The sequence below is a fragment of the Sorghum bicolor genome, chromosome 4, assembly GCF_000003195.3.
Source record: "Sorghum bicolor cultivar BTx623 chromosome 4, Sorghum_bicolor_NCBIv3, whole genome shotgun sequence".
NCBI classification, from domain to species: Eukaryota; Viridiplantae; Streptophyta; class Magnoliopsida; order Poales; family Poaceae; genus Sorghum; species Sorghum bicolor.
The window spans coordinates 6,536,848-6,561,023 of NC_012873.2; the positions used below are offsets into that span (position 1 = coordinate 6,536,848).

Below are 24,176 nucleotides of genomic sequence, written 5' to 3' on the forward strand. Positions count from 1 at the left end.
GGATAACAACAATGCTCTGGTGTACTGGAAAGAACCAAGTTGACTATAAGCACTTTGGTGACGTGGTGACTTTTGATACGACCTACCGGACAAACCTATACAACCTACCATTTGGCATATTTGTTGGTGTAAACAACCACTACCAATCGATCGTTTTTGGAGGAGTCCTATTGAGGCATGAAAGGACCGAAGATTTTGAGTGGGCATTTTCCAACTTTATAGAAATAATGGGTGGTAAGCAGCCTCAGACGATCCTCACAGGTAACTAAATCTCATGCGACTGTGTTTTGGCAATAATCAATAATGTCATCGTTTCGTTCGCTACATTTATAGAAAAAAAAAACCATTCTTATGCAGATCAGTGCCAAGCAATGGCGGCAGCAATCAAGAGCACCTAAAAGAATCAAGGCACAGGTGGTGTCGATGGCATGTGCTGAGAAAAGCAAAGCAAAAGATAGGTACTCCATATTCAAAAAGAAGTGGATTCAAGAGGGAGTTCAACAGGCTAATTACAGAAGAGATCTCAGCAACTGCATTTGAAAGGCGATGGAGCGAGCTTTTAAAGGAATTCAAACTGGAGTCAAACAAGTTTATGGCGAGAGCATACAAGTTCAGGGGTATGTGGGCAAAGCCATACTTCATGAATATTTTCTGTGCAGGTATGACAAGCACGCAACGAAGCGAAAGTGCCAACCATATGCTCAAGCGATTCATCCAACGATCAGCCCCAATGCATGTGTTTGTGTCCAAGTTCAGAGACTTTCAGTTTGCCAGGAACCAGGAGGAGGAAAAGGAAAACCATGTTACCAAACAGGTGATGAGAAAATGGATGGTTTGCACTTCATGAAAAACACGCCACATTATTGAAAAATACAGTAATATTATCATTATTAATAACAAAATCATGTGCTCATGGATTGGTTTTGGTGCAGGTATCTCGTAGGAGACGGATTGGAGTTCCAATAGAACAGCATGCAGAGACAATTTACACAAGGGCGATGCATGAACGCTTCTACAACGAGCTTTACGAATCAGGTTCATTCGCAATAGTGGAGAAGGGAATACAGGAAGAGAGATTTACAGTGGTGCACACCAAGGAGATAGGGAGAGATGATGCAAGAGTGCACGTGGTGCGACTGGCGGGGGCAGAGAAAGTAACATGCACCTGTGGGCTCTATGAGCATGTAGGTTTGTTGTGCAGGCATAGCTTGAAGGTAGTTTGTGCTATAACACAGTTGATTGTTGTCACTAATCACTAAGTACCGTGAGTTTTGATGATGAAAGGCTAAAAATGCATTGACAGGTGCTGGTGCATTTGGACAGAACAGAGATACCGCCCGGTAACATCATGTACAGGTGGACCAAGCATGCAGGGCCAGAGTACAGTCCGTGCACAAGGGAGTTGACGATGGATCAGGTATCGGCGAGAGTTGATGGCACGAAGAGGCACGTTCTACTGAAGAGGGCACTAGAGTTTGCACATGGGGATGACCCGATTGATGATGAAGCATTTGCAGAAGCTATGAGAGCTATGGACGCGATCGTGCCTAGAAAGGATCATTCAGTAAGCTCCTTCCGTGAGCATGGGGGTGAGGTGAAAACATCAGGACCGAGCCTAGGGAATGCAGAGTCCATGCCAACTGCTTGCCCACCTAGACCTATCAGAACAGGGCGCCCGCGTAACACCTCACTGAAATCTTGGCAGAAACATGAAATAAGTGTCAAGAAAGTTAGCTCTACCGAAAGGCCAGATAACATCCTCGACATCAATGACGAAGAAGGCAACATTGCTGCTAAGACGAGAAAAGTAGATGAATTGATGCGTATGAACTGATGAAAAAGTTACTATGTGCTAAATGTGGCCTGCAGAAGAACGACAAGCTATCTTTGCTTGTGTGATTCTATTGTTAGCAGTATTCGTGTGTAAATTTTTGTGCACCATTGCTTTAAATCTGTTCAGTTATGCCAGGATCCCTCGTAATGGTTCTGAAATTTGTTTGGTTCAGGTTGGTAGCACTGAAAAGGTCATGTACACTAGCGACAACTAAAGCAGCGTTTCTAGTAATGCATAGATGATGTGTGATATATTTACATGTGAAATCCACATAGCATAAACTAGTCTTCTCTGTTCACAGTTCACCTCTATCGTAAGCAGAAAAAACGTTCATAAATATAAGGGAAGTGGTTGCGACTCATCTGATAGTTCATGAACTAGTAAACTAGACAAAGCTGAATAACCACGAACAAGGTCCAAAGCTTGATGTGGTGAAGTTATTAAAATCTGGATAGAAAGACCATATGTTCTTTTTTAGAGGATACAAATCATATAAAAACAGTGCCAGTCAGCAGCCATATATCTGAACTGCAATTTTAAAAAGAAAAATGATGAGATATAGATACTTAACACAGCAGAGCAACATGCCAAATATCATAATTTTAGCAAATGAAAATGGAAGGTTTAGACATACTACTAGAACAGCCAATGTTGAGAACACACACTCTGTTTTTAAGTTACTAACAAGTAAAACCAATCCTTGGCACCTTGGCACGAGCAGTGTACATATATATCTTGGAGTCGAGTTCGTGTAAAGACATATCATCAACTCTTATGACTAAGAAGATGGGTGATAGCAGCTGAAATCTCCCGGATTGCAAGCAAGAGCACTGTCAATCTGTCGCCTTCTAACTGCAGCTCACCATCCTGATGATAACAGCTATCTGCAGCTCACCATCCCGATGATAACAGCTATCAGCTGCAGCCCTAAGCTATAAATATTGAATGATTCCAGTTTACAAGAAAACCTGGTGCAAGCAAAGGTAATGTGTTTGAGAGAAAAACGGGTTTTTTTCCCACTTGTTATGTGTGATTGAAAGAAAAATTATAAAAAACATCCACTGAAAGTGAAAGTAGAAAATATATGAGCAGAACCTTAGATTGATCTGCCTCGTAGGTGGGAAATACAGAATGCAATAAAATCCTACAGACTTAGACCCTCTTATTGAAATCAAACTTAGAAACCACTTCACATATTAATCTAACACAGTATCTGGTGGATACAGGTTCGCCATCGGCATGTAACATATCTGTTTCGGACTGAGAATACGCCTGAATGTGAGGAAATCGAGCACGTGAAAAACTTATATACACTGGCAAAGTCTAACATGGCAATAAAATATCAATCCAAGAAAAGATCTGTGTAGTCAATAAGGGGTGCGAACCTTGGGCATCTTAACAACTTCTGAAGGTATGTCCTACTCCGTTGGATTATCAGAGGACTGTAAAGACATTCCGTGTGTTCTGGCAGACTGGCACGGGCGTTGTCAACCTACTTCGGAACGATGAAACAAAACATCAACTAATGTGTTTAGGCCCAGTAATCCCTCCCCATCCGCTCCATCCTGCGGACAACCTAGCGTCTATGCTATCGACAAGAACCTAAAGACGACGGGATGAAGTAGTTCAATCACAAACCTCATGTGTCCCATGGACTTGCCTCCGCCTTACTCCAAATCGCCGATGGATGCTGATCCGCCTGTGTCTGGATCTCCTTTCTTCATCCTCTTGCCCTGACCCCTCATGTCTCTCAGGTGCGCCAAGATGATGCCTCCAAACTAACAGATTAAGCAATCCATATAGCGGCAGCGGCATCTAGGGCGTAAGAGCTGCAATCGGGAAAATGGGAAAATTACTGAGGAAGGGAAGTTAGAAAGTAAAAAGAAAAAAAAAACTCAGGGGAGGCTTCTGGTTCACGAGAAAGAGTGCACACCAAGGCCTTGTTTAGTTGGCAAAAACTTTGGTTTTTGGCGACTGTAGCACTTTCGTTTTTATTTGACAAACATTGTCCAATCATGGAGTAAATAGGCTCAAAAGATTCATCTCACAAATTACAGGTAAACTGTACAATTAGTTTTTATTTTTATCTATATTTAATGCTCCATGCATGCGACTAAAGATTTGATGTGACGGAGAATCTTAAAATTTTTTGCGAACTAAACAAGGCCCAAGGCAACTTGTTGGGCCGCAATAAATGAGTTTCCTGTAGAGCACATGGCTCCACTGTCCAACATGAGGAGCTTCAGCGTTTGCAGCTTTTTTCCATACCGTCGAGCGCAATTCTATGCTCCATTAAGAGGTACGAGTGAGTAAAATGTGACATGATTACAAGGGTGTACCACGAATCTCAAAGGGCAACGAACGATTTCTGGTTGGGGGGATACGTATCCCCTGGGACACACGGACATTCGGCAGTCGCATACAGGCTGGTACTTGAGTTGTATATATATATATAGGAGGATTCTTCGCGAAAGAAATATAAATAAGTTAGAGTATTAATCACTAATACGTATAGTATGATAATGTAACAATATAAGTTAATAAATAATATGGTTTGCTAATATTAATAGTTTAAATAAAGATGTAATAGTATGTATTAGTTAGATGTGTTAGTGAATACTGATGTGACGGGATGGGCCTCTCCTATGTGGTGACTGGTGAGCACTGCGCGCCACGTGAGGTTCGCTGATTACCGCCCCAAATACATCAATCCATTCGTATACAATGTAATTCAAGCACAACTACTTCCTCTAGCTCTCAAAGAATCAATTTATAATTTAAATATTTGTTCATAAAAGGATTAAACTCTGGAGATTGGAGGGTCCATTGACCCACATGAATCTATATATATATATATACACTGTATTTAACACAGCTCATCCATCTTCCTGAATCACGTCTCTTGTCTCCAATAATCATCAATTATTCACTTCCGTCGCACATTCATGTAATTGTTGCTGAAGAATCCTTGCTCATGAGTAATATGAAGTCATCCAATTTAAAAATTTCCTGATGGTTTGGCACTTTGGTGCTTTTTAACCAGTGGCGGAGCCAGAATCTAAATCTTGGGTATTCCTTTGTTGATGTCTGGTGGGTTGCCACTCAGTTTTTGCCTCTAACCTCATGAGCGACATGCAACCTCATGAGCGACGCCCCGCGCCGCTAGAAGCTTAGGACACTGGGGACCAGCAATGCCGCCACTACGTCATGCCTCATCGGCTAGGGTTAGAGATTTAGGAATGAGGATTATGGAATTGCCTCCCACTCATGCATTGTTCACTCACACGAAAAGAATAGTTTGTTATGCATGTTGTCATGTGCGTATTCCGATTTGTCTTGAAAATGAGTTTAGAAATAAGATATGATTTGTACTAATATTTGGTGGCATGAGTCAATATGTATGTGGTCTGGAGATAAATAATTAGGTTTTCATTTGTAGAAACAATAAAATAGAATAATTTTGGAAATCGAGCTAACATAAAACCTATGTGGAAAAAGAAATACAAAGATAGACTAAAAAAATAAGAGAAAAATTTTATTTGCTAAATATAGAAATGCTAATATATTATATATATATATATAGTATATAAAAAAGTTGGGTATTCCTGGGAATACCATGAATACCCACTGTATCCGCCAGTGTTTTTAACCATCCTCTTCGTGCAATGGCGGTCATGGAGCAAGGAGATTGGAGTCATGGCTGTGGTTGGTTGTGGCAACATTTAATATTGTATTGTAAGCTGCAAAAATGACGCTGATAAGGCCCCTGTTTAATGAGGAATAACATTTTTTTTCATGTTTGCTAATCTGTCCTAAAGTCATTAGAAATTGATTCTTTTAGAGATGGAGGGAGTATAAATCAAGTGCTATTGGCAATTTATTACATGGCATGGGCTCCCTTACACTCTATAATATATATCATTCCTTAATCACACTATAAAAGAGTTCTTTTAGGGGATCTCCCTACATAACAACCGTTCGATCTAGACTTCGTGTTATATAAGCCCTCCGTCATACGTGATCTTACATCTTACATGTATATAAGATGTAAACATGTATAACTCAATCTCACGTCATATACGTACAGTTCTAAACGGACTCTATGATCTTGCAAAATTTGAATATGAATCCTAATGTGACATGGCTTTTTATAACAAATATAAAACAAAACGAGGAGAGGCAACCAACGAGACAAAACAAAAAATCAAGCACGTATTCGTTTAGGGTCTACATGATCAGGTCGATTCTTCGACTCCAATATTAAATACATCAACAGAAAAACATACCATCATGAAAAGCATATCTTCCAGGAGGGAACTGCTAAAACAATGGAAGAAAAAGAAACTTCTACGATGCTAAGTGAATTTTGAAAAGATAAACTCTTCAATTTTCAATGTATTATAATATGCTATACACAAGTTATTACTCATGAAAAATATTATTCTCATTACAGGAATACATATTTTCTTACATGAATACATATTTTCCTTTCATATTTTATTTTGCTTGGAAGTAAAATCTGACTCTTAGACTTCTTATTGCGTGCAAACAAATAGAGGAAAGAAAAAAAACAAAATAAAGAGAAAAGAAAAAAATACCATGATGGAAACAGTACCATGACTCAATGAACGAAAAACCAAAGTGAAAAAAAGGATAGGTATTTTGTGTTCATATCCCTAGAAAATAAAATTGAATTGTCCGACATAAAATAAAGAAAGATGTTAGGCTCACTCTAAGATGAAAAGGTTTTTAAATTGTTAAACTAGAAATATACCTTTATTAAATATTGACAATACAATTAATATTTTCACTACATTTAAAATAGATTCTAAAGACACGTGCGTGTCGCACGTGCATATAACTCTTTTTAAATAAATGAGTGTGAACTTTGGTACGTGTAGTTGGATATGTTGTCATACAATGGATTTGTTATACCTTTTATACTAGAAACTTTCATTAATTACTTATTGCGTATAAATGTTTTTGCATATCTACTAGTCCATACAAAGTTTCAACAGACAGATTTTCGGATGGCTATAGCACACATATATGCAATTATTATTATTCAAATTTTTGGTCGTTTTAGTTCTAAGGTATACGTATACTCCATCTTTTACTATGAACGCAAATTACCGTATGTCTATGCGAATAATAAAAATTGCGTCAGTTTCAAAAAGAAAAAAAAGTTGCGTCTATAAATTGGAAAATGGAACGGGTAGCGTGTTTCCGGAAATACTGGACATCCACCGAAGTCCTAGGATCCCCCCAACTCCAACGCTGCAAAAACTGCAAACCAACCAGCTACTCCATCCTATTTCCGGCAAGCAGCAACCGACGGCCGGCTAATCCGGGGCACGCAGCGAACCAACCGCCGCCGAGAGCTTCGCTCGCGGCCGCTCGCGCCATGGCCGCAGAGCTCCTATAAAGCGGCGCCTCGTCCCGAGGCAGGAGAAGCAATTGAGAGATCACTCAGGTACGCCGGCCGTCGAGCGCGCAGTGTCTCCCAATTCCACCCAATAAACCGAAACTAATAACATCTCCTCGAGCGCGAGGCGAGGCGAGGTCGGCTTTCCCTTAATTTCCTTCATCCAGCAGCAGGAGCAGCAAGCGACGATCCGGTCCGGCCACCACCACCACCAGCCGCCATGGAGATGAAGAAGGTCCTCGTCGCCGCGCTCGTCGCCGCCGCCTCGGCCACCGCCGTGCTGGCCTCGGTCGCCACCGAGGCGACCGCGCCCTCCGAGGCAGGCGCGGCAGGCGCGCCCGCCGGCGCGGCCGGCGGTGCGGCTGGCCCTGGCGCCAGCGGCGCCACCGCCGCCGCCGTGCCCGCCGCCGGGGCGCTCGTCGCCTCCTTCCTTGCCTACTACCTCCACTGAGCGACGAGACGACGCCCTACGCTGGCCGCGCGCGCAGGGCGGGAAACTTGGGATCCGCATCGTGTTTGGTTCATCCGATTAATTAAGGCACATTAATCTAATTATTATTTTTAATCTGTGGTTTGCGTTTGGTTAATTATGTGTTCGTTCGTTCGTTTATGATCGTGTGGATTGTCAAGGGTTTATTCTGTAATCGTGCCTGATCGATGCTAATATATTATGGTCCCAGTTTGATTTTGTGATATAATTGATGATTTTGTGATTCTATACACGTCCTTTTTCAGCGTTATTTCAACAGTACTTGAAAGAATAATATAAGTTACAACAAATCAACATAAGCAGACCAAATTTCAGTCAATACACCTTTTTTTGGAATCAGATACCTTTCGCTTCAATCAAATCAAAGAAAAAAAAAACAAATCGATGCCTTTTTATTCCATTCCAATTGATATATGTTGTACTACGACGTTTCAGAATTAATTAATTCAAACGATGTGGAAAGAAAATATTGTTGGTGCAGTTATGGTTTGCATCATGATTCATGCCGCACATATCAGTCGTTTCCAAACCACATGTGCGATGCAAACAAAGAGGGACAAACAAAAACCAAAAGTGAAAAATTCCCACTCGTGAGCCATCGCCTTCAGTTTTCACTTTTCATCAGTTCTGCAAGTATAAAGTCAAAATCGCTTCCCCTCGCTCAGCCTGCCAGCCAGAGCCAGCCATCGCCTCGCGGAGGCTCACGCCAAGTTCGCTTGCCGCTTCCCTCCTCCCCGGAATCCTCCTCGATCCCCAAAGCCCAAACCCTAGCACGGGGGAGCTGCGTCGGGCGAATGGAGCAGCAGGTCTTCTACAGGGCGCTCGGGCTCTCGCTCGTCGGCGGCCTCAGCACCGCCCTCGGTACGGCATCCCCGGACTCTCGCCTCTGCGTTGCTGAATTTCCGCTTGCTTGCCGCCGTGCTGTGGTTCGCTGCGGTTTCTAGGGTTTGCATACTAGCGGGAACCCACTCGTTGCAGTCGCTGTGCTCGACGCGATTTAAGTGTTCCGCATGCCTAGGCGTTTCTCGTACTGATCGGTTCTGGCCTTAGCAGTCTAGCATAACCATAATTCCGGTGTCGATATCAAGTAAACCCCCTGTTGTCTCTGTTGTTAGCAATATAAAATTGTGGAACACCTTACCATATTGTTTTAATCACTCAGTATCAGTTGATGGGAAATCGATCCTCCACATGTAAAATTAATTGGCTATTTTTCAAGTTTTGAATGGGAACCCAAGAAGCACAGTTGCTTCAGTTTAGGACTACTCTTGCTTGGTTAAATCTTACATATAGCTAAAACCTATTCCACACTGTACCTACTTTTGATATATGTGTCGCCATGGTGATTTGATAAACTACCTCAGGATGCCCAGCCTTACTAGCTTGTTGATCAAATTGTAATTGTGACTCGACTCGTTGTTGCATTTGAGTTTTTATTTTAGGAACTTCACCCACTTAAGCTAGGTTTGAATTCTCTGTTTCAGGTGCGCTGTTTGTGGTTTTGAATCCTGCCCCTAACCTTAAAGTGCTCGGGCTTCTACAGGTGAAAAATTTATCAATTAACTTCAAATATCCTCTTAGAGTAGGTTGTTTATCCGCTAAGGCTCTATATGCTGTTCAAACTGACTGCAGGGTTTTGCTGCTGGACTTATGCTCAGCATTTCCTTTCTAGACTTGGCACACAATGCCCTGAATTCTATTGGCTTCTTGAAGGGGAACCTCTGGGTGAGTCATAACGTGCTTAAAGTTCTTGAATCCATGCTCATCTAGTGCCCGTCTGTCCATATAACAAGGAGCGACTGCAGTTTTTTGCAGGAGTTCTTTTCTTTGGTTTCATTATTAAGTTTATTCCAGAGCCAAATTTTTCGCCACCAGCTGATCCAAGCGAGAAAAAGGTTGGAATGAACAGGCCTTAATGATTTTCTTATAGCACCACATCAATCTGTTTTGCTCACTAAAATAGGAAAGCTGAACAGAATTTAGTTCTCTTTGTTTGGCTTGAGGAAAGCAGGCTGATGATGCTGGAACAGGTAAAGATATAATGAGAAAACATCGCCGGCAAGTGTTTTTCAGTGGTATTATCACTGCTGTTGGTAAGAAACATGGATTCCTTCTGAAATCCTTCAGTTCCCTTATTGAACCAGTAAACAGCAAATGCACCTGGTTGATATTATTTTCGAAATTTGGATGGCATTATTTGGACTGTTTCATTTCTTGCCGTATCTTCTGGCAATTGCTTCGTTTGAATGGCCAAATACTCTTATTGCAGGAATTGTCTTGCATAATATTCCAGAGGGAATGGCTGTATTTCTTGGATCTGTCAAGGTAATGCCTTAGTACAGTTATGCCAGCATTGTAGCTCATATATTGCTAACTGTCTAACCACCCATTGAATTACTGAAATAACACTCTTTTCTTTGGTCACTTATCTATTTAATTAGTTCTTAAATGGTTGAACTAGTGATACTCTCCCTGTTATTCATCAATGTGCAGATTGAAATGTATTCTAGAATGTTTCTGCTTGTGTATATATGTCAGTATAATAGCTCAAATGACTAAACCATTAATTAATAACTGAAGCAACAGTTGTTCCTTTAGTTCGTTCTCCAAATACTTTGTTCTTAACAGTTTAATTAGGTGATACTCTCTGTTATTTACTTTTATTGAAATTCAGCTCTCTTCTATCCTTTATTTCAACCATCCATTTTAATGAGTATTATATTATCTTGTCATTATTTACGATAAGCTTCCATCTTGCAATTTTCTAGTCTTACATAAATTGTCAATACCCTATGCCTGCATTTTTTATAGGATGGGTAGATTTATGAACAAATAAAATCTCCTATCAAGTATGTAGAAGTCACAGGCACCCATTGCCTTGGGATGGAAAGTCTGAGGAATCACCATCCCTTCTGAGCTTTGTGATCTACTGATCTGTACTCCAGGAACACACTCTAAGTGGGATTCATTGTCCCCTGCATTTTCTTTAAACAGAGAACTGTAGGACTTGTTGCTGCTTGCCTGCTTGTGCCTAGCTTTGTTAGTTCTTGAAGGGCTCCATCCTAAACCTCATGTTGTGTTCCAAGTGTTCTTATTTATTATGATTGTTTTGTGCTTGCTTTGATTTCTTTTTGTCACAATAAAAAACTGCAGGGTCTTCATGTGGGTCTGAACTTGGCTGTTGCTATTGCTTTACATAACATACCAGAGGTACAAAAATCGATTATTAAGCTTTTGCCATTAAATGAGAAAGATTATCTCAAGTTTGAATTATTGGCACCTATGATAGCTCTTGGATGCTTTTGTGCATGCAGTAAGATTCAAATGGCACAAATTTTATCTTTGTTCTAAAGCTTCGAAATTCTATGGTCAATATGAATGCCAAATTCTTGTGATTACCTTTATATGCCAAATTAATGTATATCGTGGCAAAATGGCTCAACCACCCTCTGAAATTTTGCTGGGTATCTGATAATCCTTTTTATCCATTTCTTTTAGTTTCAACTTCATGAGATTTGCTAGAATCAGGTAGCATCTGAAGCAGTATTAAAAAGAATATGTGTCTACATAGTGTTAGCACTTAGCAGAATGTAATATAATTTAAACTTTAAATGGTGCAACATACAGCTGAGGAATTAAAGAATTTCATTTTGTGAGGAGAATATATGCTATGTGCATAAAAATGGTAACTGGGCAGTGGGGATACGTTGGCATATATATTATGTATGCCATTCAGGTTATTTTCTTCTGTATATTTGTATCTTTTATTTGGATATGTTTGAGTTTCATCCAGTTTGGTTCATTTTGCTCAGTTCCATATACTAAGTACTTATCACTTTGGTCTAGACTCCATTTCCTTCTCAATATAATGATAGACAGGTCTCCTATCCTGCGTGTTTGATAAAAAAAAAGATGACTTACCACTTTCTTGCCTTTTCAGGGGGTTGCTGTAGCTCTTCCAATCTATTTTGCTACCAAAAGGTACTTGTTATCCCATGCAGAGATTGGTGATGAATGAAATTTATTTTTCATGGCAGCCTTCAGAGATGAATCTAGCATTGAATATATCTAATTTGCGGGCAAAAAGTTTCTCTAAAATAAATCCTAAAATATCATCTGTTCAAATATGTCATGAATGTTTCATCTCTATAATACAATGAAACACAGCTCTCCATGTGTTTTCAAAAAAAAAAAAACCTGCCATGAGTGTGAGATATGCATGTTGTACAAGTTGAGAACTTGAACTACTTATAGAAAGAAGGTAGATGCTAGCTAACGTTTCCTTCTTTTGTTCGTAATGCTTGCTCATAATATTTTAACCATTCTGTGAATGGGCCTCTAGCTGAGTTGGTTTTGGTGGCTCAATCCCCTCGTCTGCATGCCAAAGCACAGGTCTAAGGCCTGGCCCGGTCATGGTTGTTCTCACATGGACTACGGTGCCGTTGTATATGGGTGGGCAGGGGTTCGGGGGTTTTCTCATCCTGTGTGAGAAGATCTTCTTAATACAATGCTGGGGGCTGTCTTAACCCCCGCAGGTCGATTTTTTTTAATTATTTTAACCATTCTTGTATTTATTGGGCTTTTGGTTATGTAGATGACATTTCTATGTTTTTTAATGTCACAGCAAAAAGCAGGCATTTGTTGTGGCAGCCGGCTCTGGTTTGGCCGAGCCACTAGGGGTTATTGCTGTAGGTATGCTACTTCATGAACCCTCCTATTGTAGTTGTGTCCTTCAGACAGAAACTAGACCCAAATCTATCTATTTTCTCTGTCTAATGATATGGTACCTTATTTAGCACTGATGTGATTTTGGTTACTACAGCTTTCTTGTTTCCAAGCAGTTTGAATCCTGACATTCTTGAAGGCCTACTTGGATCTGGTCAGTCCGTTTGTAAATTGAATACTTGTTTTGTTTCCATATCTGAGTACTCTCCTTTGTGCAGTTGGTGGTGTCATGGCTTTCCTCACTTTGCATGAAATGCTACCTCTTGCATTTGACTATTGTGGCCAGAAGCAAGCTGTCAAAGCTGTTTTTGTGGGCATGGCCTGCATGTCTGCAAGGTAGGTTGATTCTTCAAATTAAGTAAAGGGATTCCTTAAGTAAACATGCTGTCATAATGACCAATATGGATTTGCTTTCTGCAAGAGACTCCTATGTGGCTTTTTTATAACCTGTGCACTGCAACAACTAGTTTTTTTTTCACAAGTCACAAGCTTGCTGGCATGAGCTATGGTACAAGTTATGTTGTTTTTAGTGCTAGGTGCTAGGGCACAGCAAAGAGAATAACCTGCCTATGCCATAGATCGTCATCTAAATGATAAAACATATTGGCAGAAATCTCTGCAGCTGTCATGAATATTCGCATTTCTAAAGTGCATATATTGGGGCAATTACAGTATGGTCCTATGGGGCTGCGAAGATGCTGAACTTGATGTTAATGTAATAGAGCTTGAATTGCAATACATGCCTTTTAACGGCAGTACATACTATTCTGTTACAATTGCAATCCTAATTCATGTTTTTTTAATTGACAGCTTGTACTTCTTGGAAGTCAGCTTACCAAAGGAGATAAGCTTGTAGCATCGCGCTGCAGGTACTAGGAGGGTCATCTGAAGCTGAGCTTGTCAGTAGACCCTAATTTCTGGGAGGAGTGTGTGTTACTGGAGAGGAAACAACACACCAAAACCATGAACAATGGCTACTGGCGCGCTGCAATTGATATTGTACATTTTGCCATGAAAAAAACTAAAAGGAGGGGGAAACAGCATTTCCCCAGATGTAATAGCCAGATTAGTCGTGGATATGAAATAATTGAAAAAAAAGTAATAATGTACTGTAGTACTCTGTCGGCTGACAATTAAAGCTTCGAGGTACTAGGACACACCAAGTCACCAATTAAACAGTTTCCGTTTCTAGTTCTCTCTCATCAGTTGACACGAAGCTTCTATTATGGCGTTTAGTTCCTGAAGGAAAAAAATTTCGCGACACTATAGTACTTCGTTTGTTTGTGATAATTATTGTCTAAATATAGACTAACTAGGCTCAAAAGATTTGTCTCGTCAATTCCGACCAAATTGTGCAATTAGTTTTTATTTTCGTCTATATTTAATACTCCATGCATGCGTTTAAAAATTCGATGTGACGGAAAATTTTGAAAAATTTTAGATTTTGGGTGGAAGTAAACAAGGTCTATATGTAAAACTCGAAGATAGATGTTAATTTCTTCAAAGTCACATTAAAATAAGATCTATTAATCCAACTCATATCCGCTAAATTTGCATATAATTTAATTAGTTGTCTATCAAATTTTTCTCAGTTTGCAAAACTTTTAATCAAAAGAGGCCTTTCCAGGGCTGACACTTGGCAAAGGGAATAGTGAACTGATTGGTCACAATACTTGAACTACTATTGATCACAGCTACTTTTTTTTTAAATTTCAGACGAGTTGTTGTCAAACTTTTGAAACGTGATTAACAACAACAATTCTGTAACCGGGTCTCGCAAAATAAAAAAAAATGAAGAGCTGTCTTGAATATATTCTCTACTCATAGATTTGATGCTAGACATGATCACTCAGGGAAATTTTTACCTACTTCAAATAAAATTGTGTAGCCTTCTTCTATAAAATTTAGTTGTGGTGAACTAATACCAGTGGGCAAAACATTTCCATGCACAATTCATGCAACATATTTCTATAATCATTAAAGCACACATAGGTATCACTAGGAGCTTGGTTTATAATGAACAAAAGAATTTTCCAGGATTTCCTTATGATTTATCCCCAAATTATATTTGCCTCATCACGGGTGACGGGTTATAGCAAGCCAGGCATGTTCCTCCGGAATCAGCCCTCAAGCTTTGGTGTCACCCTCGTCCTCCCATCGCCAAACTGGGTCAACAGCAGGAACCCGAATGTTCCCACGGATTTGCTCTAAAAAAAAAGGGTTCCCGCGGATCAAAGCTTGTTGCGACATCTTTCGGCATTGGCACAATGAACACCTCTATCTGAACAATTATGTTTGAACTGGTACACATCTCCCTTATCTGAATTGAGAAACATATAAGCTGCCAAAGATCACTCAAGTTTTGGGACTAGACAACATAGTCCCCAAATATTAGTGATTCATAATGAAAATCATGTCATCCATGTGACAAATTTGCTGTCAACACTGTAGTTGCCCAACCCAACACTGTAACAGCCAAATTTGCTGTCAGACCGTGTCGTGACAACTTGAAGGCATTACGGACATGTATCGCCAGTTGTAACAAGCTCAATGCATCTAGATCAACTGGTGGAATTACGCTCCCATGCATAAAAGATGCATAGAACTACTGAGAACGCAAAATCTACAAGCCACCGCCCACCGCTATCGATAGTGCAGTTTCACACGGGCCCGGCTGCGCCAGATTGACATCGCTGGGTTGATAAGCTATAACTGAAAGTACTGTTCACTAATTTAATTTATTGTAAGAGAAAAATACTGTTAGATAGAGATTCGACAGATAAAGCGAACAGAGCAGGCCACAGGTTGGCCTTGCTATAGTGGCCAAGTCACACAGTCATGTATACAGTATTTGAGATCATGTCTCGCACATAAAGACTGCATATTTGCTATGCATGTCAGAGAACTTACAGATGCGCATGTACATACATGTATTAAAGGGAACTCTGGAAACCATGCTGTACCACCAAATGAAACCTTTTTCATTGCCAGAACAAATCATGTCATCCATGTGACAAAAAGGCAAATCCTCTACTCAGCTCCTTCAGTTTTATAGAGCACATATACACATGCATAAATGCGCTAGGAATGTGCAATGCTATTACAACAGCATTCATCCCTCTTTCTTCGTACCTTCTTGTGTTCCACTATAGGGCCTTCCAGATATCAGAGGTAGGATGATCTACCAGTAAGGGTCCATTTAATTTCTCTAGCTGAAGAACACTCGACAGAAGTGAAGGAACTATATGTTACAAAAAATGAAATCTGACCTAAGCAAAACTTGCTTTGGCATCGCCAAAAAATGGAAGGCATGGCACTAGTTTCTAGTTTCTACCAGCCCAAAATGCTTAGAAGAACAAGGTTGAATCTGAATGTGACCAATTTACAGGTTAATTTCTGTAGCCAACACCAAAGTGGAATCGGCTTGCTTGCTTATCATTGAAGGCGTACTCAAGCCGTAGAGGTCCCAGTGGGGAGTCCACGCGGACGCCAACACCGTAGCCATAGCCACTGCCTGGCTTTCCACGAGCTCCGGCTGGGTCACCTGAAGAGCCAATCACCACAGATGGTCCAAGTAAGAATTTGTGTATACTGTCTAACAGAAAAGAAGGTAATATGTATAGATGGTAAAATGATTTCAAGTAAATTCCCCATTGTGCTAGACTTCCATTCTGTCAAATGTGTCCTAGAAAAATAAATAACTATCACACTAGAGTACAATATATGAATTACCAGGAACTTTAGGACCAGAACCAAGATCACTGCCATAGTCGCCAAAGATCACGCCTTCCAGTGGCCCAAACTGCATTCAGAGCGAGAATACAAAGTAATCAAATGATGATTTAAAACCTTGATTTGTTCATTCACGAGATCAGAGTAAGTAAAATGTGGGACCACCATGAATAGTAATGCATGGCATTTGCAGACAACTGTGTATACAAGTTCTCAGGGAAAAAAAACTCTGCATATTACTGATTTTCAAGCTGCCAATCTATTCAGACATGAAGAACAGGGCTCCAGATTGTCTATGCAAAAGGGGCTCGGAACAACTGTTGTACTCAGCTATTACAAGGATAGCATATTGTACCGCTCAACAAATATTCTATTAAGAACAGTCACAACATCCATCTATAACATTATTGCTACTTGGGCCCAATATGAAAGTAGGGCAGTGAAAGAGTAAAGCAAGCAGGCCAAGTTAAGCTACCGCAGGAAATCATTGGGTGATGGTCCAACCATACAAGATCCTCTCATTTGAGCAACAATCTGCCTGCTCAGAAGAGCATGCTCCAGCAGCAGCAAGCACACCTGCAATCACTGTTCTTCTATAGAGAAATAAACAGCTGCTGCTGCTGCCCAATGTGCTATTAGCACAGCCAGGTGAGCCCAATAATGAGACTGGGTAAGAGACGCTTAACTGGGCTGATAATTTTACTTTCATTTTGGGCCCTAATAGCAACAATCAACAATGTGACAGAAGAATATTGATCCTGTTTCTGCTAAAATATTCGTTGCTAGATATTCGTATTCCAAGACTATGGTGTTTTGCAGAGAATTTTGGGCCCTGCTTCTGGGTTTGGCACCTATGAGTAGAAGGTTCCATACAGCCATACAGATAAAAACAGTGTGTGTGTGTGTGTGTGTGTGTGTGCACGCACAAAATGTTCCATATGTAATCTGTATTCAAGTCTTGAAGAGTGTGGCAGCAGCATGCCCACCTGTTTATTTCCTTTCTGAGTTAGCTATATTCTTGAACTAAATCTGAGAGAAATTTTACTTAAATTGCAAATCATACTAAGATAGTACCATTTATAATCAATTATGTAGATATATGTATACCCTTGTTGCCAATACGGCGTTCTGTGGTAAATTACCACAGTTGTGTCTGTCGTACTTCCGTGTGGTCCATTTGACAACAACAAAAAGACAGTAAGGTCGGGAGAAAGAAGTTTACCAGGCGGCATGAAACTTCACCACTACCAACGGCATAAGAACGCCCAGAGCCAACAGCACCTTCTTCATATCCTCTTACACTATTAGTCCCACCAATAGCAAATGCTTCATGAGGTGGAAAATTTCCCTCCACGTGACCTCCAGAAGCACTACATCATCAAACAAAGAGATTATAATGTAACAGAACTGGAAAAACTGTCAGTGCAAGTTCATATGCACGGCATTCAGTTCATGATATTTTTTGCTACAGGTCCAGTACAAGAATGTGATTAAAACAAACCTTAGAAGAAGCCTAGCTGGACCAATTTCATATCCCTGCCTCAAACGTGCTGTCACTCTGTTGAAGCTAAGCCACTCAGGAAGAACAGGGAGACCTTGCTCAATGTTGAAAACAAACTACAAGGAACAGTGATAGCAGGAGATAAGCAACGATGGCTACAAAAATTGCCAAGTTGGGTAAGGAAGAAGCATTCGTGCCAACCATTGTGGAGCTATGGTCTCCAGAATCTGTGTAGACACTTTCAAACTTAGCTAGCAGAGTATCATCATAATCATGTCCACTGCAATGCAACAAGAAAAACATGAGGTGGAAATCTTAACTCAACAATTATACTGTGTGAGAATCTTTCATGTGAAACTAAGGAAATAAGACAATGAGAACAGAGACCTGGCAGTTAATTGGCTGTTATAGAAATCCCTTATGACCGGACTCCCTTTATCATCACGAGCACCAGCATGCTGTGCAGACACAAAACGTTACCATACCGCATGGCTATTCCTAAAAGCATAAGCAGCAGAATATTTACCTGAAAAATTAAGCCAAGTGTCCCACTCCACTTGGGTCTGAATGGTCGACTGTATTCCAAGCCAGCAGTAACACGTCCAATTGTTATGGGCCCATGGTCAGGATGATCACCACCATGGACAAGTGTTCCAGGAGTCCTAGAGTTCTGGTACAAGAAATAGCTATAAACATATGCATGGTCCTAACTAGCAGAACTGGAAAGCGTTGTCATATTAAAGGTAAATACCTGAACCATAACAGTTCTGGAGGTTCTCTTATTGTCGCCATCAATCCAAGGGTCAGTAAAGTTCAATCTAAATATCGAATCGATTTGCCCCCTTTCCAAAGAGAGATTTAATTTCTTGTTCCTCCCAAAAACATTCCGATGTGAATATGCAAAGCTGCAATCCATTGAGTAAGTTTAGATTATGTGCATATAAAGAGGTAGGAGGCTAAGAGCTAATAAGTTGTAACATAATGATTTTATTTTAGACATATTACAAGTTCAGAAATCAGAATATATGTTTAGCAAATTGGTTTTTGTTCGCAAAAACTTGTCACTTTGTTTTTGAGGTGGCATTTTCCCACAAATGGTACTATATGCTGTTAATTGGCAGCAGTGTTAGAGAGAAGGCTACTCAATCCTAGAGAGGAACGATGTAAAATTTAAAGTTAGTAACTCTTCCATGTTCTATATACATGGAGGTAAAACCACAATTGATTTGGATTGGTATATTGTATTGTGTACAAAAACACTGAATTACATATTATTATAATCATAAGCTGTCAGTTTAAGAATAGATTTCCACTGAAGTTTCAAGCCAACTAACAAACAGATTCCAATGTCCAAATGCTATAAGTTTTGGTAAACCTTTAAGAAAGGAATATGTTAAGTGGGCACATGTGGCTAGCGAACTAGTAAACAGATGGCCTGGGGTTTAAAGTTAACGCATCTGATGTCAAACAAGATCTATTACATATTCGAATTAAAAATCGTCAGCTATCTATCCAATTACACACCATGAGTTTATCACCAATAATTGACAGATTCTAAAATAAAAAGTGCTAACTTTTCTTGAACCCGAAAGATTTGGGCTTTGGAGGATAAGCTTATAGCTTAAGCTGCTCTGAATCTGGTGGCTACAGGACAATTATGATGATAATCATAGCCCATAAGAGTCCATCGAGCCCTCCAAACATTTATAAGAACCTTAGATAATGAGGATTCTTGATAACATTAAGCCGAACGAGATAAGAGCCAAAGCCCATTGGTGGCCTGTTTGGAAGAGGGACATAACTCCAGGAATATTAAGGACTATCCAACTTTGTTCAGATTTGAATTTAGTCCCAAGGATTTGGAGCACAATATGCCCTCTCGAACATAGGCCCTAGTTTGAGCACAGCGCCACTTTTTCAAAACCAACACAAACAATAGTCAGCAAGGAAAACTTCCCTGGGAATCTTTGATGAATCATGATGACATTGAGCCTATGCAGAGAGTAGAAACTAACTAGCGAAAATAGCACCAGAAGCAGAAAAAGAGTAGATGCATATACATACATCTTAACCACTTAACCTGTGAAAGAATAACATACTGACCTGCCAATAAGTCCAGAAAGGGGTCCATTTGTTATCCTGCAGAAAAACATAATGGCATATAATCAGCAGAAGAATAACAGTTCGACTGTACTTTGCACATGTGCTACAACTTTGGAGGTTAAAAGAGGAAAAAGACAGCACATCCCCAGCACTAGTGACTCAGAAAAGAATTTCTTAAAGCATAAAGTCACTGGATACACCCATTTATGCAATCGCTAAACTGAGCTCAGTTGACAAAGCATTGTTCGTACTCACCCACTTGAAATTCCACCACCAGCAGAGAAACCACCCGAAGGGCGTTCAACAAGATTCATGACAAGGTCCACTTTATTAGAATCTGCAGACGATTACAAAGCACATGAATATTAGCACTCATAAGAGATCAGATCTACTTCAAAAGACAAAAACAATGACAGAACTTAAAGATAGCTTCACCTCCAACTGGCTGTGGAATTATTGTAACATCCTCCATGATTCCCATAGTAAGAATTGTTTCTACATCCCTTTTCACCTGTGCCCTATTGTAAGCCTGTTTAATTTTAAATAGACAAGATCAATTTGAAGTTTTAACAGGCAACATTAATGGTAGAGCATAAGACAACAGGACATGGATAAAAAGGTAAAATCTATATACTATTATGACATGGTAATTTTTAGATGATTGCTAATATTATTTGGTTCAGAATGCTGCAGTGCCCCTTTCATAATGTTTTAAGTCCAAAGCACCCAGTTTGAGTCCAAATATTACTGTGGAAATGATAGAATATACACAATCATAAAGAAAGAAAAGAGGGACTTGGTTATACGCTATACAGGCTCCAAGTCTCCAATCAAACTTATATGCCTATATTGTAACCAGTGCTGGTGATTCTGGTATTAGCCTTTGCATAGAAATTTCAGTGCACGAATGATGCAACACAGCACGAATGTGAAGTTGGAAGGGTTAGCATTTCATGCAACATCTAGAACATGACTGAAAGATGATATTTGCATTTCAGTATATCATCAATAGTCCCCCTGAGGTATATAAAACATAAATAGACAGATTGAGAAAGGCACTTCTGAAAATGCGCTCTGACCTGCCCTTTCTTGGTGGTAAGCTGCCGAAGGATGGTTTCTGGCTGTGTTTTTCCAAGAGTTGGTTCACCACTACCACAAGCAAAGGAAACAGAAGGATGAAAAACATAAGAAACATAGAAATTTAAGCACTTTAAAACAGTGTTTGATCAAGAAATCTGAGAGAAAATATAGGTTCTCACGTCTTCCTGTCTAGGAAGCGAATGCTAATGTTATTAACCTCAGCTTCTGAAACCTGCAGCCTCAGAACCCCTCCAGAAAGTATCTCAGCATATGAAACCTGTATCCAGTCCAAGGAATCATTGTGATTTGTCATTTATCAATGTATCTCTATAAACAATGAATAACCAACAACTCCTATACTGCATGCTCAGTGCCCACATATTTGACATTGTTAAGATATATACAATTTGATCATGAGGTCGCAATCACATCTGCCCGAACATGTATCATCTCCCACACCTCAGGACTACCAATGCCACCTACCTTCTCCTCTTCCTATGGAAAACTCCTGTTTCTCTCAACCATGTTGTTCCATGCCATCTATATCATTTTTCAGTCCACTAATCCTCAAGCTCGACGCAAACAAAAGCAACAGTCGGGTGGCCTTGCACCAAACCAACCCCATAACTTCCCACTACTGCCACTCCAACCACTCAACTCCTCAACATCCAGTATGAAGCAGGAGGCAGCGCTCCCATTGCATCCGTCTTCCCCTAATGCCTGTGATCTTCACCGGAGTATTCTGATTTGTTTGCAAAGTATGACGCATACTGAATTCAGGATATCCCAAAACCAGGTTGATCCTCAATCTTCTCCTCCACCTCTCTCGACTGGAGTATTCTAATTGTTTGCAGGGTTTCATCAATAACGGATTCAGGAAATCCCTAATCAGGATCATCCACATTCTTATCCTCCTTCACCTCAAACTTTTTGTGTATATGTCGAAATTCATTCAACTATTCGATCGTTTTACCTTTGTTTCCTATTTTGTATGTAAACATCCGCGCACACTAGGCATGTCTGGTTTCCCACTCTTCCCTTCTCTCTGTCCTAACTACCTTAGTTTCCTGCTCCGTATATGTACCAACTATTTCAGTTTCATCTTTGTTTCTGTGTGGTACAGGCATGAGGCATCATAGGAGCTAGCACAAGCAACTACGTGACAGAGAAACACAAATTTGGATTACCTACCAACCCAGTTAGGCCACGCTCCTGGTACCATCCATTGACAGATTTGATCACTTTATCCAGATGCCTAATGTTAATAATTTTTCCTGCACATTGTAACTCCAAAGACTCAATGGGTCGTGCAGACAATAGAGAACATAATCTGTTGACGAATTGAACATTATTTGAGAGCAAGAAAGTACATGTTTACCATGGCGATCACGGAATGCATCTTCCAGGAACTTGGATGGTAGCATGTTGGCGCCCTCACAAACCAGCCCATGGAAGTCTTGGTTCGGCTCCACCTGAAACCAAAAAAAAAAAAAACCCGAAATTGTGCACTCATTAGCTCCAGAAATAAGGAAAGAAAGTGGGGGACAACAAGAGGATTGAGGATAGGAGGAGGACCTCGAAGACGAGGCGAATGCCATCGCGGGTGTCGACAGCGACGGGCATGCACGACCGGAAAAGTCCGCTCTCGACGATGCGGTGCACGTCCTCCTGCACCTCCCGCACGGTGAGCGCGGCGTTGGGGCGGCACGCGCGCAGCGCCGCGGCGGCCGCCGCCTCCAGCTCGGCCCGCTCCAGCGGCTCCCCGTCCTTCCCCCGCACCGCGACCTCGCTGATCAGCACCCGCTCCTCGGGCCCTCCGCCGTCCTTCCCATGCCGCCGCGCCAGCGGGGGCGGGGCCGCCGGGTCGGCCCGCGCGACGGGGACGCGGGGGAGGCAGGAGCCCAGGCGGCGGGCGGCGGCGTCGATGGCGCGGCCGATGTGCGCGAACGGCAGCGCCGCGGAGAGGAGCGCCGGCGCGGGCGCCGGGGACGGCGCGGAGGCGGGCGCGGACGGGAGCTTGACGCCGGAGGAGACGAAGCGGACATCGGGACGGCGGCCCATGGCGGCGGCGCGGGAAGGTCCGGTTAGGGGTCCCGAAATGGAGCTCGACTAGGGTTCAGGGCTTTGGCGACGAGGACGAGGACGAGGGCGCGAGGGTTTCGTCCGCCATGGGCAGTGGGAAGCGGAGCGGAGATGGTGCCGGTCTGCTGGACTGGGTGGCCCCGTGGGAGAGGCAGGGGGTACTCTGTTTTTTTTTTTCGCGTCGAGCCTCGAGAGGCCAACGAGAGCCATTCGCGTTCGATGTGGTCGCCAGGCCCATTCGTCAAAGTGTTTTCTTGAGCCAGTTGGGTTTTTGGATGTGTTGATGATGAACAATCTCTGCATCTGTCCATGGTATCCACCTCGGTTCAGCCTGAACTTTGAACCATCTTTGGTCACCATCATTGGTGTCACAATTAGCCATGACTAGAGGTATTAACAACATATTAGTAGCTAAGTTCAGGGGGGAAAAGAACCTCTAGACTAGATTGAACATTAGTATGAGGCTTTAAGATTTGCACTAAGTTTAGTTAAATTAACTTTCTATGATAAATCATACCCCCTTCGTCGTTTATCAAGGAGTCAAACTTTTTAAACTTTAATTATAGTAAATATTATCAATATTTATATCTTCAAATAAGTTTTAAATAAAAATATATTTCATATTTTGATGATACTTATGATGTATCATAAACATTAGTAATTTTTATATATTGAGTCAAATGTTAAAAGGTTTGACTTCTTGGAAAAGCAAGTTATGCATTTATTTTGGGACAGCAGCAAGATGTTTTTTTTTTGTAATGACCTGTCGAATCTCTCAGGCATTCGCAAAAATAAGGTGTAGGTGTAGGCGTCAATAATTTGTCTCAGAAAAAAAGGAGTTACTCCCTTCCAAATAGTAAAGACAGATGTTAGTTTTCTGGAAAAGAAAATGTAAGTTATGAAAATTTTTTCTACGACAATTTCTAATATATTTTTTTATAAAGTTTATATAACTATAAGTCCAGCAAAACCAAACAATCTAGGAGCAGAATTGTGTTTCTCTATTTGTTCTGGTTTTCGAAAACCGCTGGGTCCTCGTTCCAAATAAATGCGTGTACGTGCTTTGAAAAAAAAAGTAATCGCACAAATGGATCTGTTTGGTTAAATGCGGCCCTTTTATTTAGAACAATAGGCAGAAGGGGGACCAAATAAAGCCCAAAATCTGAAGATCTCACGGGCGAATTAAGCTGTTAGGCCCAAAAAA

General features: G+C 41.0%; 3 protein-coding genes and 1 long non-coding RNA gene across 9 annotated transcripts; 2 read left to right on the forward strand and 2 right to left on the reverse strand.

Moving 5' to 3' along the window:
* On the forward strand, positions 689-1,963 carry LOC8082895 (protein FAR1-RELATED SEQUENCE 9). The gene is made up of 3 exons (XM_021459823.1): positions 689-814; positions 933-1,214; positions 1,304-1,963. The coding sequence occupies exons 1-3, from the start codon at positions 698-700 to the stop codon at positions 1,832-1,834; spliced, it is 930 nt and encodes a 309-aa protein (XP_021315498.1). The 5' UTR covers positions 689-697; the 3' UTR covers positions 1,835-1,963.
* LOC110434905 lies at positions 2,401-3,807 on the reverse strand. Of its 4 annotated transcripts, XR_002452453.1 has the most exons (4): positions 3,768-3,807; positions 3,473-3,663; positions 3,220-3,326; positions 2,401-2,802 (listed from the first exon to the last, which is right to left on the reverse strand). It is a non-coding gene; the product is annotated as an uncharacterized LOC110434905 (long non-coding RNA). The 4 variants fall into 4 exon arrangements; XR_002452454.1 differs by lacking the exon at positions 3,768-3,807 and having other exon boundaries at positions 2,401-2,766; positions 3,473-3,759; XR_002452451.1 differs by lacking the exon at positions 3,768-3,807 and having other exon boundaries at positions 3,473-3,759.
* Positions 8,265-13,672, forward strand: LOC8071633 (zinc transporter ZTP29). 3 transcript variants are annotated; one of them, XM_021459822.1, is made up of 12 exons: positions 8,287-8,610; positions 9,234-9,292; positions 9,382-9,474; positions 9,555-9,644; positions 9,758-9,842; positions 10,019-10,074; positions 10,903-10,959; positions 11,690-11,730; positions 12,374-12,441; positions 12,572-12,628; positions 12,693-12,810; positions 13,285-13,672. In XM_021459822.1, the coding sequence occupies exons 1-12, from the start codon at positions 8,544-8,546 to the stop codon at positions 13,328-13,330; spliced, it is 837 nt and encodes a 278-aa protein (XP_021315497.1). In that variant the 5' UTR covers positions 8,287-8,543; the 3' UTR covers positions 13,331-13,672. The 3 variants fall into 3 exon arrangements, 2 of the variants coding, with proteins under 2 accessions (XP_021315497.1, XP_002451720.1); XM_002451675.2 differs by having other exon boundaries at positions 8,289-8,610; positions 9,761-9,842; XR_002452450.1 differs by having other exon boundaries at positions 8,265-8,610; positions 10,903-12,441.
* LOC8071634 (outer envelope protein 80, chloroplastic) lies at positions 15,276-23,138 on the reverse strand. Its single transcript, XM_002453431.2, has 16 exons — positions 22,466-23,138; positions 22,269-22,362; positions 22,082-22,164; positions 21,070-21,167; positions 20,890-20,959; positions 20,246-20,339; positions 20,066-20,147; positions 19,811-19,846; positions 18,459-18,612; positions 18,234-18,377; positions 18,095-18,165; positions 17,909-17,987; positions 17,708-17,823; positions 17,429-17,576; positions 16,207-16,276; positions 15,276-16,018 (listed from the first exon to the last, which is right to left on the reverse strand). Exons 1-16 carry the CDS (start codon positions 22,949-22,951, stop codon positions 15,864-15,866), a joined length of 1,980 nt encoding a protein of 659 aa, XP_002453476.1. The 5' UTR covers positions 22,952-23,138; the 3' UTR covers positions 15,276-15,863.